The sequence below is a fragment of the Peromyscus californicus genome, unplaced genomic scaffold (genome assembly GCF_007827085.1).
Source record: "Peromyscus californicus insignis strain IS unplaced genomic scaffold, ASM782708v3 Scaffold_20__1_contigs__length_68692818, whole genome shotgun sequence".
Lineage (NCBI taxonomy): Eukaryota > Metazoa > Chordata > Mammalia > Rodentia > Cricetidae > Peromyscus > Peromyscus californicus.
In genome coordinates, this window is record NW_026294503.1 from 41,604,823 (window position 1) to 41,624,053 (window position 19,231).

Below are 19,231 nucleotides of genomic sequence, written 5' to 3' on the forward strand. Positions count from 1 at the left end.
AGGCCAATCCGTGGGATGCAAGGCCGGTGTAAGGGTTAGAGGTGGCGGAGAGAGGGGACCTCGGTAGGGACCGAGGATAGCAGGGCCGCACCAGAACCTTGGACAGCGCCAGCCTCAGGAAGCCCAAAGCGCCTCTGCGCGCACGCGCACTCAGTCACCGGCAGGTGACAGGGGACATCTGGGTCGACCTAGAGCGCTGGGACCGGGGTGGGGGGGGGGTAACCTGCGAGTACTACAAAGCCCAGTATTTGCCTTAACCCTCCCCACCCAGTCTCAGCCAGCCGGAGGCTCAGGGCGGCGGGGCAGTGGGCAGCAGCGGGGCCAGATCCATAGTTAGGGCGATGCGGCGCCCTTGCCAGTGCACGTGAGAGGGGACCGCGGGGGAGCCAGACCCGTACTCGAAGCAGGCACTGAGCTCGAAGGCCAGGGCCGAGCGCACTAGGCCCACGCCGCCCGCGCGCGCCGGCGCCGGGTGGTACAGGCGCCCGTTGGCCGCCAGGGGGAGCAAGCGAGCCGGCTCAAAGGGTACGGCCAGGGCCTCGGCGCCGCCGCAGTAGGACAGGCGAGGGGACGCGCTGTCGGCGGCCAGCAGGTGCGTGAAGACCACGGGCCGGTCTTCGCAGCGCAGGAAGTTACGCTCCCTGCCGCAGAGAGAGAGGAAGGGGAAGGAGGCCTCGTAGCGCCCGCTCTGGTTAGGTCTCAGACGGGAGAAGAAGGTGACCAGGAACTGCAGGTCTGTGGGAACAAAGGGCGCGACTGTACACGCTCGGTGAGCACAGCTTCCCAGACAGGCTCCTCTTCCCGGGCACGCCAGCAGTGGCATGGGGCTGCCCGGCCCCCCAGAGGGTGGGGGCTGCCTGCGGAGTGGGGGAGCTGGAGGCTGTGAAGGGCGGAGGGAGAGGGGCATGAGGGAGCAGTGCAGCGAGCAGTACCTTTGAAGCAGGTGACAAAGTTCTTCATTTTGGAGTCATCCAGGAAAAGCTGCAGACAGAAGGGACAGTGGACAGTAAGTCCTGAAAAGAAAGCCCTGAGCCCAGTATTGTGTCGCTGTTCTTGCTTTCCTGCATACCGTGTTCAAGGGGCGTGTGGAAGGGCCCTGCAGACTTTGCTCACACCGACGTACAGGTTTCCAGCGCTGCACCCCCTCTCCCCCCTTTTAAAGCCGGCCTGACTCCCGCTGCTCTCCAGCGACCGCGAGCGAGCATTCAGCTCAGGGATCGGTGCTAGGAAGCTAGCGTGGGGCGGGGCTGCGAGGGCGTGCAAGCGGCTGCCTCTGGGCTTTCGGGCTCCAGCCTGGGCTGGGAAGTCAGGTTCAACACCACAGTAGCACCTACTCCTAGGTTTCGGCCCTAGAACTCTTCCCCGCCCGAGGCCGGCTCTCCAGCTCCCTCAGGACCCCTCCCTCTGTCGGGCGCCAGGCACACCTGGCCCTGGTGATCCACGTAGTAGAAATACTCGCGGGTTCTGGGCTCCGGGCTTTGGCCCTGTGTGTAGGAGACACGTTCGTCCCCACTGCAGGCCCGAGCTCCCTGCGACCTCGCCAAGGCTGGAGCCAAGTTGCGCAGTGACCTGCAAGGAGGCCACATCCTTCCACACCGGAAACAGGTCACATAGACGGTCCAGCGCCTGGTGCTTTGGGTTCCGGCGGTAGCACGTGTTCGGCGGGGCGGGGCAGCCCCGCCCCGGGGAGGAGCCACAGGGTGGACCCCGCCCCCACCCCGCCCTTCCCTGCGTCGAAGTAACCGAGGCACAGGCTGTGAGTGTGCATTTGAACTTTATTCACACCGAGCGCTGTCACCTCTGTCCACACGTCGGAGGGAGCGCCTGCGGACGCCGAAGAGGTCCAGGATCCGCCCCAGAGGGCTACGGGCCTCGGCAAGGCGGGACTTTTGTTTTTAATAAATAAAAACAACTCTAAAAATATATATATATATATAAACGGGAGAAATTAAGTTTGACAACTGTTGGAACTCAGATTCCAGAATGGAAAACGCGGACGAGTCCAGGTCCCATCCGCACGCCGCCCGGGTGTGGAGTTTGGTCAGAGGCCGTGAGGTCAAAGGATGGTGGTAACTTGCTCAGCGAGAGGACGGCAATGGCAGTTCAAGAGATAAATAGCATCTGGTTAAAACTATGTCCTTAGCAAACTTAATTCTGACATCTGTCGTTCTATTTATATCTTTATACACAAGTAGGCTGGGTGCGGGTTAGATTCTGGACTCACACCAAAAACAAAAACCCAAAACGAAAACAAAAAAACCTCTCACCCTCCCCCACCCGCCCCAAGAACGCCTGCCTGGCCCTGGCCCCACCCCAGAGGGCTTTGGTGTGGGGCCTCCCCTTGCACAAAGACCTATTAGGCATTAGGTCGATGGGACTGCGTCCTAGTGGTGGCCAGCACAGCTCTCTAGAGCGCCTCTAAGTCTCCTTCAGGCCCGGGCCAGAGGCCTCTAGACTAGGGTAGGAGGGGTCAGGGCTAGAGTGCCTCGGTGGCAGACTGCCCTGGAGAGGGGACGAGGTCGTGTTGCCCTGAGCAACGCGGCATGTGCTTCGGCCGACCAGGAGGGCAGTGTCGCTCGGCTCCGGCAAACAGAAGGCACTTCTCGGGGCTGGCCTGCGGCCGGCGGGGCAAGCCGGTGCCCGCAGGAACTGGCCGCGAGATATGGCGCGGCTGCTTTGCCCAGGAGGGTCTGGGGCGGGGCAGGGCGGGCGTCTGGCGGGGCTTGGCATGCTGCCTCGCGCTGGGGCCTTCCCTCCCACCTCCCCGGGTGTCACCCTAGCTGGTGTCCGTAGCCCGCGTGCTATAGAACGCCTTCCATGAAGCTGGTATCTAGATGCTGAATGAGCACTCGCAGAAAGGACATCTCCTTTCGTGTGTTCTCAAAGATGACGCGTGGGTCATCCGACTGGCAGCGCAGGCAGTTGGGTGCCATCACCATGGCCAAGTTGCTGACGTCCATTTTGGTGATGGCTACGTTGGCTGGCTGCACGAACACCTAAGTGGGGGGAGCGGAGAAGGGAGAGGAGGAGAGCAGAGTGGAGGGTGGGCGTGGCTACTAAGGGGTTAGCAGGGAAGGCAGGTTGGGTAGGGTGAAAGGTGGGCATTGGCGTGGCATCGGGGGCAGAGCATGCATACCTGGAGGAAGCGAATGAGGTAGCACAGCACCATACGGTTGATGCGCGGTAGCGAGTGCACCACGGCCACTGCAGCCTCCGGGCTCTCGTAGTGCGCAATGCATTGTTCGTAGAATTCGTGAGGAATCAAGGGCTCCTCCAGTTCCCGATACCACAGCTTTAGCAGCGATGCTGAGGGCAGGAGTGGCTTAGATGGCTATAGTCTGAGGGCCCCTAAGTCAAGCATCTACCAGAGGCCACATCCAGAGATGCAGGGTGTGTGTAGTGTGTGCCAGGGTATAGAGCAGGCTGGAAAGGGCCCCCCTGGCCAAAGTTGTTGAGACGGAGCCCAGATCCCAGAGACATTAGCTGCTGGAGGACCTGGGATCAATCTTGGTGGTTTAGGTGTATGTAGGTCCACAATGACTACAAAATAGAATTTCTCAGAAGGGCTGTGCAGCTGCTGAAGGAGCTGGCTGAAAATGCCCCAAGAGCTGGGGGTTGGGCTGCTCTGGAGGGGCAGAACCCTGGGTGCATCAAGAACACTGGCATGTCCAGTGGGTGGATGTCTAGAAGTGATGGAGAGACATCACTTCACTAAGAGAATGCTTCTGGAGGTAGGTTCCAGGGGTGAAAGGATGGTGAGATGCAGCTATAGAAGGGCAGAGGGACAAGGCCATAGGGTGATCCTGAGGTGGATGACTAGACAGGGATCCTGGCCTGAATGGTGACCTACTTTCTGGGATATGCATGCAAGCCAACACCTGCCCGGCTGTTAAGTATGTTTGGGGCTCACCAGGGACGTGGGGGTCCTCCAGGCCTGTAGGCACCTTCCACTGGTCCACCTGCAACTTCAGGGCATTCACCTCATCAATGTCACCAGGGACCCTAGAGCATAGGGCAAGTGTCAGACTAGAGGAGATCATCTTGCCCCAGTGCTGAAGCCTGGAGTGTGGGAAGGTTCAAGGTCCTACCACCCTGATTAATTCTCTCATGGAGGGTGGGATGACTCAGGACTTGGTTGCTCTTTTGGGGGCATCCTGCCCCATGCACCTGGGTCAGTGGTGTGGGATTCTCTTGGGGCCTTCTCCCTTCAGGGACTCTGCTGGTTTCCCTGTGCAGCTGTCTCCCTCTGTCGGCCACTAAAGCCCAAACTTGCAGCCCTTGGCTTCCCTACTTATCCTTTGGGGGCTTGAGCATCCCTGGTCCCAACAGGTAAGTCATTACAGTGGCTGATAGTGCATAGGCAAGTGCCACCCCAGGGCACGGTCTGTCACATCCCTGTTCACACAGGATGAAGAACTGGGGATGCTGAGCTGCCTGGCCAGCTTCAATGCCAGCTTTGAGGCTCTAATCAAAGGTGATGTCCTTGCTGGTATCCGGGTCACTCTGGACCCCTACTGGCTGTCTCTGGTTGGCCATGCTGCTATTTTGGGCAGTGACACAGGCAACTTGCCCCCTATGGATGGGATACTGTCTTGTCTCTTTGGGTGCATGGCCTCTAGGCTTTATGGTCCCTGATAGTAGAGATATATAGTGAACCCACCACTGTGCTCTCTTTCCCCACCCACAGTCTGGGATTGGCAAGGCACCTGAAGATGCCCTCTGTCTGGTCACCGTTGAGCGCCAGCACCTCCTCGGAGAGCCGCGTCTGTACCCAGGGCAGCTGCCTGTCAGGGTAGCGCTCTTTCTGCATGCTCATGACCTCCTGCAGTGCACTGCCGAACATGGATGGGCTGAACACTGCGTTCTTGGCATGCCGTATTTCCTCCACGTTGGGTTTCTTCAGGCCCTGTGAAGACAGCCCAGCAATCAGGTCCTGTTGTGGTCTAGCCTCCTCCTTTCATCTCTTCTCCCTAACTCTGGGCCTTGGCCCAACAAGAACCAGGGCCAACCCAGACCCTAATCCAAGTCACTAAGGTGGGGTGTCTCCCATCAGGCCATCTGCAACACCCCAAACCATGGCTATGTAGAAAGGTGGAGGGTGAGGGTCCCCACCACGGGCTTGCATATGGCAGTGCCTGACTGCTGCCTTTCACCATGCCAGGAGTTCTTAGGGGGCAGTGCAGCCAGGATGCTATCCCAGGCTCTGGGAGGCTGAGTGTGGTACTCAGGTGGATGGAGTACCTTACTCAGGGAGGCTATCTGATGCCCTGTCTAGGATGTGTACCCGTTTGCACTGCTCCTCAGCTGGAGGCCCAGGCATGGGTCAGGGGCCCTGGAAGGGAAAGAGACTGTGGGAAGCGCAGGTGTAAGCCTTCCTAGCCAGCCACTACCACAGGCTGGGGCACTCTGCCAGCCAGTGCTCTCCTGAGCCTCACTGTTCCTCCATCAGGCTTCTGTGTGGTCTGCAGGAGAGCCACATGCCCTAGCCTGCTTCTCCCAGAAGCATCTGTACCTTCTTGGCCCCAGTGAGCGCTGCCTTCTGCAGTTTGTGGTAACAGTACTTCGCATAGGTGCTTATTGCCACCCCTGGAAGAGAAAGGGTTACAGTCAGCCGGGGTGGACACGTGGGACCCAGGGGCTGAGAACAGCAACTGTAGGGCTCTGGGACGTGGCCAGCCTCTCGCCCACCCGAGCTACACAGTAGCCCACACTCTCACAGGCACAGTCTTTCAGAGCAGAGACCCAAGAGGAGAGGCAAGGGGCACATCCTCCACCTCTAGGAGCTAGGGTAGGGTAGGAGAAATCCCTCTGCTAGCCTTCCTATAGCCACCTAGGACAAACAGGTTGGGAACAAAGCTGCTTCCCTGTAAGGAGTCATAGGTAAAGAAGAGCACACCCTGGGTCTAAGGCCTTCAACCCTACTTCCTTTCCTCCTTAGGTGACCCTAGCAAGACCTTTGGGTGTCCCTGGACCCAGGGGAAGAGGCTTCTGGATGTAGCATTTGGTGCTGTTGGCCAGCACTGGGGAAAGGCAGTTCTCCAGCAGCCCTGGCTTCCTCAGGGAGGGAGTGAAGTTGGAGGCAGAGTGTCAGGGAGAGAGTGGCCAAAGCTTGGCTCTTAGAGAAAGACAGCTTGTAGAAGACGCCAGTGTTCTGTGCCAGCACGTTATCTAACAGGAGGGTAAGACAATGGCAGGGCCGAAGCCTGGCTTCCTCTCTAAAGGTAGGAAGCTTTCTGAGTCTCATGCCCTGCAGGAGCTGGTGCCACTGGAGTGTTGGTAGGTGACAGACTAGAATGGAAGATGATGTCATGTGTCGTCCATCTGGTCCCAGGAAATGAGGGAGGCAGGTGACAGAACAAGGAGTCATGGACAGACCAGTCACCAGCTGCGTGCTTCCGGAAGGTCCTGCCTCTGTGACCCCCAGCTTGCTACCTGCTGGGGTCAATGAAGCCTGTGATTGGGAGTACCTCTGCCTTTGAAAGGAGACAGTTTCTTAGGGACATCTGAGGTCTTGGAGAGGTCCTTAGATCCCCCAACTTATAAAGGGATATAAACATATACTTATATATGTTATAATTATACATATAAGTATATTTATCCCATAAGTATATTTTGGCCCATGAGAACCCTTTATCACAAAAGTTTTATTCACATCTGTAAATGGGGTCTTTTCTAACCAAAATAATTATAAATTTCTCAGACATTTAAGTTTTGGATAATCTGCCCCAGGTCAAGTGATCCACAGACCAAGGCAGATCACCTTGGTTTTTGTTCTCAGCTACCTAGATAGTGTATCCTGCCCTTCATGATTGCTGTGAGGCTGCCCTGTTTTAAAGGATGGAGAACGCTGAAGTGCTTCCCCAGACCTGACTCCGCTCAGCAGATGAGGTCTGAGAGCAGCGGAAGGGAAGGGTCGTAAACCTACCCACTCCTACCTGCCCACTCAGTGCTGCCCTGAGGGAGAATACAAAGGGCCCTCATCTGATACTTGCTCAGGACCAGAAGAACCTCTACTCAGACCACCTCTCAGCTGGTAGTGGGTATGAAGGAACCTCTCTGGGCTTGCCTCTCTGTAGGCTAGCCTGAGATAGCGCCTGTCTCATGGAAGCCTGGGAGCCAGTGGTAAGCAGACAGTTGCTGGCATTGTGGCGATAGCAGGCAGACCAGGACTGAGGCTGTGCACACGTGGCTGGAGTCTAGGAAGCTGTCCGTGATTTCTGCTCTGTGCTGAGTGTCTAAGCCGGTCAGCCAGTGTCATTGCATCATCTCATAGAGACCTTACTTGTAAGAGGAGGTCTGCTCTGGGCCCCCAGTCTAGCCTTGTTGAACCCCGGCAAGAACCTCCACCAGGCTGCAGGTAAACAGTTTTATGTGTGAGGAACGGCTTACCATAGACTTAGGAGCAGCACTCCAGAGTTTTTACCATTGTAGTGGGAGTTGGTAGGCTATAAGCCTCAAACACTGCTGGGTGTGCCCAAGGTTTGTTGTGTCTGCTGTTGCTTACCCGGCATGGTCCAGGGAAAGTATGCTCTGGTTCTCTACCTGACATAGTCTGAGCTCCAGGGCTCTGCCCAGTTCTGCTCAAAGTTCCACAAGAACTTGACCCTACCTGTTGCCCACAGCTCCCAAATGGTTGACATCCATGCAGCTCCCATGCTCCTGGTGGTTAGGCAAGCAGGGTCTCATAACTCTTCCCACCTACTATCCCCAGGAGCAGTCTGAGCACAGGCTGCTAGGGCAGCCTGGGAGGCCCCAAGCAAGGACAAATTTCCAGCCCTACAGATGTCATCCTGGCCTAGGCTGCAAGGGTCATCATGCTCTCTCTGCAGCTTCTGGCTGGCCCAGTTTGTCCTAACAGACCGACCTCACCTACAGAAAGCTCCTGGCCTTGTCCCTGGGTTCCAGTGGGTGGCATACAGTAGGCAAGAGCATCATGAAGAGTAGGGCAAAGGACAGCAGACAAGGGTTCCAGACACTGCACCCCTTGGCCTGGAGGAAGCAGCTCGAACAGAGTTGGTGCAGGACGGCCAGAGCTGCCTTGAGGCCTTGTCAAGAAATGGCAGTGCAGAATTGAGAGCTCTAGACAGGGAGTCACAGCCTTCCCTGGAGTTCAGCTGAGCAGAGTGGTCCTGAGACAGGGCTCACGGGAAGAGCAAGAAGGATGCTGGTGGAAGACGGCAGAGAAACTGTGGACTTCAGAAGGCTTTGCTGGGGCCACCACGGGAGAGGGAAGATTCTCTGACCATACTAGAGTGGGCTCCCCTGTCCCAAAGAGGTACTAGGCTAGAGGACAGCACTAGGGAGGCACTTGCCACAGGACAACCAGCTCCTCCACCTGTGGGCCTCACCCCAGTGACAGGCCCACTCACTCACCTGGGGGTGACTCCAGGCCGTCACAGGTTAGTCCACCAAGAGGCAAGTTGTGGATTGTCCTGGGTACTGCCAGAAGAGGTGCGGGGCACGCACCGTTTCTCTAGGGTCATTTTTGCTGGCTTGGGAGGCCCCAAGCCTGAGGTTAGTGTCCCTCCCCCAGCCCAGAAGCGGTTAGAGAAGGCCAGGCGGCCATGGCTGGAGAGCAGAGCGGTGCAGAGGCAGCGCCCAGGCTGCAGAGGCCCTACCATCTGGCTCTTCAACATAAGGCTTGGGTTTCTTTCTCAGTTTGGACTTCTTCTTACTGTTCCTTTCCAGAAGCTCTTTTATGTGCTGTGTCACTGGGGAGCAAACAGAACCGTGAGGACCACAGGACACAAGCCAGAAACCACTGCCCATGTGGTTCCTACACTTGGTGGCAAGAAGGCCCCTGGGCCTGCTGGGGTCTGTCCCATCAAGCTGATGGCCACGTGTCTCTGGGGCCAGGAGGCTGGGGCATCTCTGGAGTTAGATGAACAGAGGGCGGAGGGACTCACTGATCGGGGAGAGGAGGTGTTGACAAATTTTGGGCCTGGGCTCCTGAGCTTGCGTTTGCTCCACAGACCCACCTACTACAAAGTCAACAGAAATGGGTGAACAACGGCGGTGACTGGATTGCCACTGGGCTGAGGTCATGCCTGTCAGCTCTGCGCTGGGAAATGACCTTCTCCCCCTTCTCCCTTCATGTATTCTTTGGAGGTCAGTCATGAGGAAGGAATGTGTTAAGGATATTTATTTCATACTTTTGTTTATGCTTTACCACTGGCAAGTTTTCATCAGGCTCATGTTCCTGAAGAGCTCCTTTCTCTCCCTCCCCATGCCTCCATTGTCAATACTGGTGATTGAACACAGAGGTTCAGTGCAGGCTAGGCAGGCACTCGAACACTGAGTGACAGGTCTAGCCCTCTTTTACTTTTTTTTATTTTGATTTTTTCAAGACAGGGTTTCTCTTGTAACAGCCCTGGTTGTCCTGGAACACACTCTGTAGACCAGGCTGACCTTGAACTCGCAAAGATCCGCCTGCCTCTGCTGGGATTAAAGGTGTGCACCACCACTGCCCGGCCTCTCTCGGCCTCTTTTACTTTCTTGTTTGCTTGTTTTGTTTTTTGAGACAGGTTTTTTTTTTCCTTTTGTTTTTTAAGAGTTTATTTTTATTTTATGTGCATTGGTGTTTTTCCTGCATGCATGTCTGTGTGAGGGTGTCAGATCCCCTGGAACTGGAGCTACAGACATTTGTGAGCTGCCATGAGGGTGCTGGGAATTGAACCCTGGTCCCCTAGAAGAGCAGCCAATGCTCTTAACAGCTGAGCCATCTCTCCAGCCCCTTGGTTTTGGTTTTTCAAGACAGGGTTTCTCTGTGTAACTCTGGCTGTCCTGGAACTCTCTCTGTAGACCAGGTTTGCCTCGAACTCAGAAATCCCCCTGCCTCTGCCTCCTGAGTGCTGGGATTAAAGGTGTGTGCTACCACCACCTGGCCTCTTTTACTTTTTGTGATAAGATCTTACTTAAATTGGTACAGTTGGCCTTGAACTCTTGATTTTGCCTTAGCATCCTGAGTAACTTGATCTAAGACTACACTACCAGGCATGGCTATACATATTTCCTTTTTATTAACTTTGGGTGCTAGGGACAGAACCCACAGCCTTGTGAATACTAGGCAAGTGTTTTGCACTGAGCTGTAACTGCAGCCCTTGAATTTTTTTTTTTCTGACCACAAAAGTAATAATTTGTTGGAGCCTGTGGTTACAGAGGTTTAGAATCCATGATGATATATCAAAGCCATGGTGGCAGGAACAGGCAAGCCCAACTCACAGACATACTTCCTCCAGCAAGGCCATACCTCTTAAGCTCCCCCAAACAATACTATCTACTGAGCACCAAGTATTCTCATTCAAACTACAGATATTTCCATTTACTAGTATTTTAAATTCTAAAATACTAAACTTCAGAATCCTAAAGTTTTCATATGAGAGCTCATCGTGGTTTGAATGTGAACACGTCCTTGAATTTTTGAGGTCTTGAATTTTTTAAAGATTTATTTATTTATTATGTATATGGAAGAGGGCGCCAGATCTCATTACAGATGGTTGTGAGCCACCATGTGGGTGCTGGGAATTGAACTCAGGACCTCTGGAAGAGCAGTCGGTGCTCTTAACCTCTGAGCCATCTCTCCAGCCCGAGGTCTTGAATTTTTGAGCCCTTGCTGTATAGCTCCAGGCTGACCTCAAACTCAAGATCCTCCAGCCTCAAGCCTTCTCTGTGCTGAGATTTATAGACATGTGCTGGCACCCCAGCCACCTTATACATCCTCCACACTAGGATGAAATCAACCATTTTTCAAAAGGACTATTCTTTTCTTCCTTTTTCTTTTCTTAAATTTACTTTTTTTTTTTATGTATGAGTGCTGTCTGTCTGTCTGTACAGCTGCAGGTCAGAAGAGATTAAGATCCCATTATAGATGGTTGTGAGCCACCATGTGGTTGCTGGGAATTGAACTCAGGACCTCTAGATCAGCCAGTGCTCTTAACCACTGAACCATTCCTCCAGCCCCAGAACTATGGTTTCTTATAATGAAAAATTATATTTAGAAACCAGAAAAATGGGTGTAATGTATGCTTGTTGCTATTAAATTATCCTTGCTTCTAAGGGTCTCTCAGCTGACAGAGCAGCGAATACATGTCCACTGGCCCCTATGTGCACATATGTCTCTATAAACCCTTTTGCAGTTATTGAACTGTGTCTTTTTAGAGTACATATGAGTTCATACTAATGCTTACACTTTAACTCGTAACCATATAAATCAGTCTGCATGGCTTCTGCTCTCTGTCTGCAGCCAGTATAACTGGCTTCCCCGCCTCTCTTAGGGGCAAGATGCTGAGGACTGAGCTCAGAGACTCACATGCTCTACCACCGAGCTACACTTAAGCTCCTCGTTCTCTTAACAATATCTCATTGGACATTTAATTTTTTTTTTTTTTTTTTTTTTTTTTTTTTTTTTTTTTTTTTTGGTTTTTCGAGACAGGGTTTCTCTGTGTAGTTTTGCGCCTTTCCTGGGACTCACTTGGTAGCCCAGGCTGGCCTCGAACTCACAGAGATCCGCCTGGCTCTGCCTCCCGAGTGCTGGGATTAAAGGCGTGCGCCACCACCGCCCGGCTGACATTTAATTTTGATAGTTCAATTTTCCAATGGACGGTGTTTTTGGTATTATTTAAAAGTTACTGCCTAATCCAGGAAGACAAAGACTTTCTCCTATGTTGGAAGTTTTATAGTTTGGAGTTTTATGCTTTGGTTCATGACTTTTTTTTTTTTAATTTCTTTTTTTTTTTTTTAAAGATTTATTTATTTATTATGTATACAGTATTCTGCCTGCACACATCCCTGCAGGCCAGAAGAGGGCACCAGATCTCATTGCAGATGGTTGTGAGCCACCATGTGGTTGCTGGGAATTGAACTCAGGACCTTTGGAGGAGCAGTCAGTGCCCTTAACCTCTGAGCCATCTCTCCAGCCCTTTTTTTAATTTCTTGAGACAGGGTGTCTTTATGTAGTCTTGGCTATCCTGGAAATCCCTCTCTAGACCAGGCTGGCTTAGAGATCCATCTTGCTCTGGCCCCTGAGTGCTAGGATTAAATGAATGTGCCATCATGTCTGTCTGGTTTATGACCCATTTTGAGCTAATTTTTTATATAATGCAAAATGAAGGTTGGGATTACTTTCTTCCGTGTTTGAAAGCTCAGTTCTTCTCAGCACTATTCAAGAAAGACCTCCCTTTCTTCACTGACTAGCTCTTCCACCTCTGAGGAAAGCTGACCTGCTTTTGAGTGGGACGGTTTCTGGGACCTCTGTGATGTTCATAGATTACCATCTACCTCACACAGGCCAGACTTGATTACTCCAGACCTGGAACAAGCTAGAGGTGGGAGGCCCTCCAACACGCTGCTCTTCTTCCTCTTCTTCTTCTTCTTCACTAATCAGTTTCAGAGGTCTAGTCATCATCAGTGTGACAGGGAGCACGGAAATACTTTCCTTTGGAGAGTTGCCTTAGGGGCTGGAGAGATGGCTCAGAGGTTGGGAGCACTGGCTGCTCTTCCAGAGGTCCTGAGTTCAGTTCCCAGAACCCACATGGTGGCTCACAACCACCTATAATGAGATCTGGTGTCCTCTTCTGTCATAAAGGTATACATGCAGGCAGAACACTGTATACATAATGAATAAATAAATCTTTTTTTTTTTTTTTTTCCCGAGACAGGGTTTCTCTGTGTAGCTTTGCGCCTTTCCTGGAACTCACTTGGTAGTCCAGGCTGGCCTTGAACTCACAGAGATCCGCCTGGCTCTGCCTCCCGAGTGCTGGGATTAAAGGTGTGCGCCACCACCGCCCGGCACGAATAAATAAATCTTTAAAAAAAAAAAAAAAAGAGTTGCCTTGGTCATGATGTCTCTTCACAGCAGAATAAGACAAGGTCTAAATTTAAAGACCTTTTTTTAAAGGTGTGTGTGTGTGTCCAAAAAGGGCAGAGGCCAGAAGCATCAGGTCCCCTAGAACTGGAGTTATGGTTGGTTAGGAGCCACCAAATGTGGGTGGTAGGAATCCAACTTGGGAACTCTGCAAGAACACTATACACTCTTAAGCACTGAGCCACCTTTCCAGACCCTGCTCATGTCTTGTTGTTTTGGGGATTGTGTCTTGCCATGTAGCTTTTAACTATGCTAGAGTTACTATGTTGATCTTAAATTTATGATTCTCCTGTCTCAGCCTTCCAAGAGCTGAAATTACAGGCATGTACCACCATAGACAGCTTTTCACCGTCTTTAGCTAGACACTGGAAAATCTTCCTTTCTTTCTTTTTTTTCCGGAGCTGAGGACCGAACCCAGGGCCTTGCGCTTGATAGGCAAGCACTCTACCACGGAGCTAAATTCCCAAACCCATCTTTCTTTCTTTTTTTTTTCAAGACAGGGTTTCTCTGTGTACCTTTGCGCCTTTCCTGGAGCTCCCTTGGTAGCCCAGGCTGGCCTCGAACTCACAGAGATCCACCTGCCTCTGCCTCCTGAGTACTGGGATTAAAGGTGTGTGCCACCACTGCCCGGCCCCCATCTTTCTTAAAACTATGGAGTAACAAGGGCTGGAAATATGGCTCAGAGTTTAGGAGAGCAGGCTGCTTTTCCAGAGGGCTCAGGTTCAATTCCCAGCACCCACATGGCAGCTTACAACTGTCTGTAACTCCAGTTCTAGGAGATTCAGCATAGATCACACAGACATACATATAGGCAAAATACCAATGCACGTAAAATAAAAATAAATTACTTAAAAATATATGGAGTAGCAGCCTGGCAGTGGTGGCGCATGCCTTTAATCCTAGCACTTGGGAGGCAGAGGCAGGCAAATCTCTGAGTTCAAGGTCAGCCTGGTCTACATAGTAAGTTCCAGGATGGTAAGGGCTACACAGAGAAACCCTGTCTCAAACATACAAACAAACAAACAACAAAACAAAACAATTCAATTCTGTCTCTGCCTCCTGAGTGCTGGCATTATAGGTGCCTGGCTAGGACCCATGTTCTTGAACAATGCTGTTTAGGCCTGTTGAAAAGGGCTGACCAGCTTGTATGTAGAGGCCTCTTCTGGGCTCCAGGCCAAGCACAGCTCTACATAGGTTAACCTGAGGCAACCCAGGGATGGAGATGAGGGTGTTGACAGTGAGAGCAGCTCAGGCCCCACAGCCTAGATGCAAGGCACCTGCTGGTTGCTTATCATTTAGAGTCCAGAGGTAAGGCTTTATGGGCCTTAAATGGGGTGCTGTTAAGCCACAGACCCCAGGCTAAATCCATTTCCTTCTTTTGTGTAAGCCAGGACAGTATGGGTCTAACACACTGGGAAAGAGGCATCTGTGTGAAGGGCAGCATCCCAGGGGGTCCTACAGAAATAGCCCAGTTACATTCTTCCTGGCTAGCTGACCGAGGGATTCCTAGGCCTCTGACCATCTCCCAATCTTCATTTGCTCACTATCTCACTCAAGTTCTCTCTTTTGTGTTTGTGGGCCTCATACTGCACTAGGAAGTGAAGACACATCTTCATAGCCTAGAGCTCAAATTGATTAGAAGAGGACAAGGAAGCGACCTATGAGGTCAACAAAACACAGCTCCCAGGATTCCTCCTACTTCTAGAAAGGCTTAAGAGGACCAAAGACTGGGGTTCTTGAGTTCCTCACTAAAGCCTATGGTAGTCCCAAGCTGCTTGGAAACTGATTTTAGTCCTCAGTGTAAGTATGGGAACATAGACCATGTGCCAAGCTACACATCTGCCAGTACCTATTCCGAAAAGAGCATGCCTGGGGCAGAAATCACATGGATTCCGAAATTTCACTCACAACTGGCTGAGGTACTGCATGGTACCTATGCTTTGCACACCTTCTCCAGGACGCTGCTCAAGCCATGCAGTACATTAACCCCACAGCATTATGAAAACTGCTTTCCCCATACCTGCTGGGGACAAGGCTTAGAGGCCCTGAACAGTACCTCAGTTTCTAGGCCAAGATAGACTCTTTTCCTCCCAGGGAGCAATGTACGGCACTGTGTGATCGAGCATGCAAGCATGTGTGTGTGTGAGCATGTGGGTGTACATTTAGACATCAGTTCTGTGGCTGTATTACACAGGTACTTAACAACTGCTGAGGTGGAAGATGGCCACCCAGCTACCTATGTTCTGCTGTGTAGCCACTCTAGCTAGCCCAGGGCTCAGACCAACTACCCAGCTGACACAACCATGGCATATCTCTGGGGACCTGGTACTTGGCCCCAGGCAGCTATGGGCAAGCAGGAGATCTATGATTGTACCACCTTCTGCCTCACAGGCCAACTCAGCTCATAATGGCCACGAGCTGGTTGAACTCCCAGACTTGTGTGATGGGCATGTGGGCTGGAGCTTGGTGGCACATCCTGGTCACTATGCTCTTCCTTGCTTAGGCCATTGGCCCAGACCCTACACAGAAGATGGCCTGAGTCTCTCCAGGCATCTTCTCTAACAACAGGATAACAAAATCGAGTGTAGTAAGGGCACAGGAGCTTGATAATGCCTGCCCCTAGCCATGGTAGGTTTGGAGCAGAGTGGATACACAAGGCTCTACGTCTTATTTCTGCCAGGCCTGCCTGGGCTCTTCTCAGAGTTCAGGTAGGATTCTCTGAGGTTGCCCACAAAGCAGAGGAAAAGGGGTCTAGGGTCTTCCAGGGGACTGTATATCTTCTTGGAACTGGCCGGTGTTACCCAGCATGGCTAGGAGCCCTCTCCATAGCCCTTAACTTCATTTAGCAGCAGCAAAGCTGGGGTACTGAGGGTCCCACATGCTGGGCCTTACCTTTGGTGTCATTAACGGGGTCCATATGCCGGTAGATATAGCCCTCTAGGTAGGAGTGGAACTTGGGGGTAGGTGGGAAGAAGGCCAGGCAGATGGCCATGAGCTCCCAGCCACGGGCCAGGCTCTCCAGGCGGAAGTTCTCTGTGGTTTGCCGGCATAGCTGGATGTACAGCTCATCCCGTAGGCCCTGTGCACTCCAGCCTTTGGTGGCAATCTCCAGGGCCACGTGCAGTGGGTCTGCCTTGGCCCGTCTGTCGCCCATGTACATTTGGATTAGCTTGAAGATTTCACAGGCCTCTTTCTTCACATGCCGGTCACTGGTCACGATCATGGGTTTCTTGATGGATTCGCTGCTCCAGGCCAGCATGTTGGCTATGGACACCTTCCGCCGGAATAGACCCTGGGTGTGCTTGTTGAAGTGCTTGGAGGCCCAGTTTTCGATGTCCGTCTCGGAGGAGGGCTTCCGCAGTGTGAATGTGGGGAAGACGCAGCTGGAGCTGGGCACTGCATTGCGGTTCTGCCGGCTGCTCTCAAACTGCGCACAGGCACCAAGGTCCTCAGACTGGGAAGGACAAATGGGACTGGGCCATCAGAGGGTGGGCTGGGCAGGCAAACAGGCCCAGCAGGACTATAGCCCTAAGAGGTGTGAGCCAGCCAGGTGAGTCTCAGCTTGCTCAGCAGACATGACCAAGAGGCTCAGGAAACCTGACTGGGTGAGGGAGGTACATGACATCTTAGATGGGAGTACCACCTCGACACCTTTAAGGACGGCTAGCATCCACCTCCTATAGGCAAAGTTACTAAGCTACCAGCCCCATTCCTACCTCTGCATGACCCTGTGACCCTAGTGCTGGAGGACCTGGTTCTTTTATCACTTGTCTGGGGTTTGACCCTATAGGTCCCTCCCTTTGCCTATATGACCAGAGCCCATCCTCTTATTAAGGGTAGCTTTGTCCCTGATTATTCTGTTTCCCCACAGCCTAGAGTAGGTCTCAGAAGCCATATGGGGACCCAAGACAGCTGCTGCTCAGAAATTACTGAAGCCGTCCCCAGTGGGTAGAGATAAACCTGTCACACCATCTTGAGGAGGCCTCTGGGTTCTAACTCCACCCTCTGTAGGCTCTGGTGCTGCTGGGCAGGAGCAGAAGACCAGCATGGATAATGGAGTCAGTCTGAAGCAAGATGGAGAATATCAGTGCCAGGATTCCAGAGGGCAGAGTCATGGAACTCTGCCCTCAAGCCTTGTGTGGCATCCTACAGTTGTGCCCTCCCTGACAACTGGTCACGGGGCCTTAGACTAGGGTTCTAAAACCTCCAAAGGTCACACCCATGCCATGGATTCTGCCCTGTGATGACCTGAGGTCTGGTGGGCCCAGAGATCCCATCCACCCTACCCTGTGCCCTCACCTGTGAGGGGTGGAGGTAAGGCTCCGGCGAGGCCAGGTTGGTCTGCACAGAGATACTTTTTTCCAGCAGGATCTGGGGGAAGCCCAGCTTCTCAAAGGTGCTCCGCTTCCAGTGCTTGCTGTCTTGTTGTGCCAGCGCCTCGTCCTCACTGAATGCTCGCACCACGGGCCCAGGCATGGGCAGTGGCACAGCGCCGTCACTCTCATACCCAGAGCCATCTTGCTGGGAGTCCCAGCTGCCCCTCTGCTTCATGTGGAAATGGGCCTGCTGTGCTTCCCAGGCCAGCCGGGCCTGCGCCAGGAAGGGCTCAGGTGTGCCTCGCACTAGGTCTGCCTCAGCCTTTACTGGGGTAAGGCTGGACCTGCATGGAGAACGCTCTTCAGTCAGAGGCTGCTCTCCTAGCAGGTCTCCAGGACCATCAGTGGAAGAGGTGCTAGGGACTTGGCACAGAGAGGGCTTTCTGTTCTTCCTCTTACGAGTGCCTGGGGAGTAGCCTGTGGAAGACATGGTGTCCTGCTGACTGGACCAGGACATGGCATCCTCCTGGGCTTGGGGCAGTGGTGTGGGTGGTTGGCTTGGGCGTGACTCAGGCCCTTCCATGGTGCTATAGTCTCCAGACCTGACCCCCAGGCGCTGGTCTCTCAGCAGGCAGGGGCTAGGCTGCAGAGAGTAGGTGCCACCACCTGGGTTGGGTGCATACTTGTGTCTGGGCCCAGCTCTAAGCTTGGGGCTGGAGCCTGCCTGTTCCACATACACCAGCTGCCGTACGTACTCCTTGCCTACAGGACTATATTCCAGGCTCAGAAAGCGCTCTGGGCACTTCTGCTTGGTGCGCATCAGCTGTTGGCAGGGGGACGTTGGGGTCTGTTTAGTAGTTTGCAGGAATGCGTGGGGCTTTCGGCCTGGTGACCTCTGTGGTGAGCCAGTCTGGTAGGGGCTGTTGGCTTCAAACTGCACATCCATGGGGGGTTCATCATAAATGGGGGCTTGGTATTCCACTGGAGGCTCCTCATAGAGTGGGGGCTCATAGCCATAGCGTGGGGAGGAGGGCTGTGAGTCACTGGAGGGCTTACGGGGTTGCATCAGCAGGGGTGAACAGTTTCCAGAGAGCTCAGCCCTCCTTAGAAAGGGTGAGGGCCGCCTCTCCGGAAAGAAGACAGTGCCATCAGTGTCAGGGACAAAGGTCTGCAGGCTAGGGGAATGCTGGCTGCCCGAGGGTCTGCGGTGAGACCCCCCCAGCTGGCTGTCTGAGGGATAGCCATTGCCTTGGGGAGTGAGGAAGCTGGGTTCACGGTCAGCAACCTTGATGAGCATGCGTTCCTTGTTACCAGAGTTCCATCGCAGTGAAGAGGTCCTGCGTGGAGAGCGACACCCAGTTATTGGCAGAGTTAAGTCCAACCCCACCATCCAGCCTGAGAGTTTCCCAGCATCTTCCTCCTTTTGGAATGATCTTGTGCTGTTTCTAGAGGTCTTCCACCTTAGAGCTGTTTCTTGCTCAATCTAGTACTAGGCAGAGAGCTGCTTCTGGAGCTGCCAGACAATGGCTCAGGTGTCAGAAGAGCCCAGCACCATACCACACGAGCACAACAAGGCCCGGTTTCGGTAGAAGGCTCCTGTGATTCTCCCTTGCTTTGGTCTCCCAATCACTATGACAGAAACATACTTGTTTTTCCCTCATCTCCCTACGAATACCTGTATCAGGTCAAGGGCACTCACAAAAGTCATAATGCTTCAATCCTGGTCCCTCACCAGCAAGATCACAGTGGGTATCTGGCATCTTCAGAATGTCTTTTGCTTACTAATGAAGTGGGTGGCACTGCCCCTAGGGACATCAGACACAATGCTCACGTATGTCCTGTCCCACAGGCCTGAGGTCAGGAAGGGCCCTGCACCTCAGGGCTATGCTTGAAGTAGCAAGAAGCTGGACCTAGAGCAGTGTTCCACGAAAGAGGTTCCTGTTCTTCCCTAGACTGCAGAGGTATGACCCTCTGACTAGGAGTTCCGCACCTTTTGATTGTCACCGGATAATCTCGCATGGCTTTTTGAAAACCAGCTATTGTGATTTCAAAT

The 19,231-nt window shown here is 53.1% G+C and overlaps 2 protein-coding genes and 1 long non-coding RNA gene across 8 annotated transcripts in view; 1 reads left to right on the forward strand and 2 right to left on the reverse strand.

Moving 5' to 3' along the window:
• Positions 1-289: 289 nt before the first annotated feature.
• On the reverse strand, positions 290-1,586 carry CUNH8orf82 (chromosome unknown C8orf82 homolog). The gene is made up of 3 exons (XM_052748201.1): positions 1,425-1,586; positions 933-981; positions 290-735 (listed from the first exon to the last, which is right to left on the reverse strand). Exons 1-3 carry the CDS (start codon positions 1,584-1,586, stop codon positions 290-292), a joined length of 657 nt encoding a protein of 218 aa, XP_052604161.1.
• LOC128116696 (uncharacterized) lies at positions 620-1,927 on the forward strand. Its single transcript, XR_008220554.1, has 2 exons — positions 620-769; positions 1,519-1,927. It is a non-coding gene; the product is annotated as an uncharacterized LOC128116696 (long non-coding RNA).
• The window catches only part of Arhgap39 (Rho GTPase activating protein 39), a 153,828-nt gene continuing 136,352 nt past the window's right edge, over positions 1,756-19,231 (reverse strand). For 5 of the 6 annotated variants that reach the window (XM_052748166.1, XM_052748164.1, XM_052748161.1 and 2 more), the window contains exons 5-12: positions 17,162-18,515; positions 15,755-16,316; positions 8,619-8,711; positions 5,513-5,586; positions 4,707-4,906; positions 3,911-4,002; positions 3,137-3,306; positions 1,756-2,996 (exon numbers count right to left, since the gene is read on the reverse strand). In XM_052748166.1, coding sequence (XP_052604126.1) covers positions 2,802-2,996; positions 3,137-3,306; positions 3,911-4,002; positions 4,707-4,906; positions 5,513-5,586; positions 8,619-8,711; positions 15,755-16,316; positions 17,162-18,515 — 2,740 coding nt within the window. In that variant the 3' untranslated portion in view covers positions 1,756-2,801. The remainder of the gene's footprint in view (positions 2,997-3,136; positions 3,307-3,910; positions 4,003-4,706; positions 4,907-5,512; positions 5,587-8,618; positions 8,712-15,754; positions 16,317-17,161; positions 18,516-19,231) is intronic. The other variant, XM_052748167.1, reaches the window with a different exon arrangement.

Coding starts and splice junctions, on each gene's coding strand:
- CUNH8orf82 (XM_052748201.1), bottom strand. CDS start 1,586: ATGTGGCCTCCTTGCAGGTCACTGCGCAACTTGGCTCCAGCCTTGGCG. Junction 982..1,424: donor ACGTGGATCACCAGGGCCAG/GTGTGCCTGGCG, acceptor TTCTGTCTGCAG/CTTTTCCTGGATGACTCCAA. Junction 736..932: donor CTTTGTCACCTGCTTCAAAG/GTACTGCTCGCT, acceptor TTGTTCCCACAG/ACCTGCAGTTCCTGGTCACC.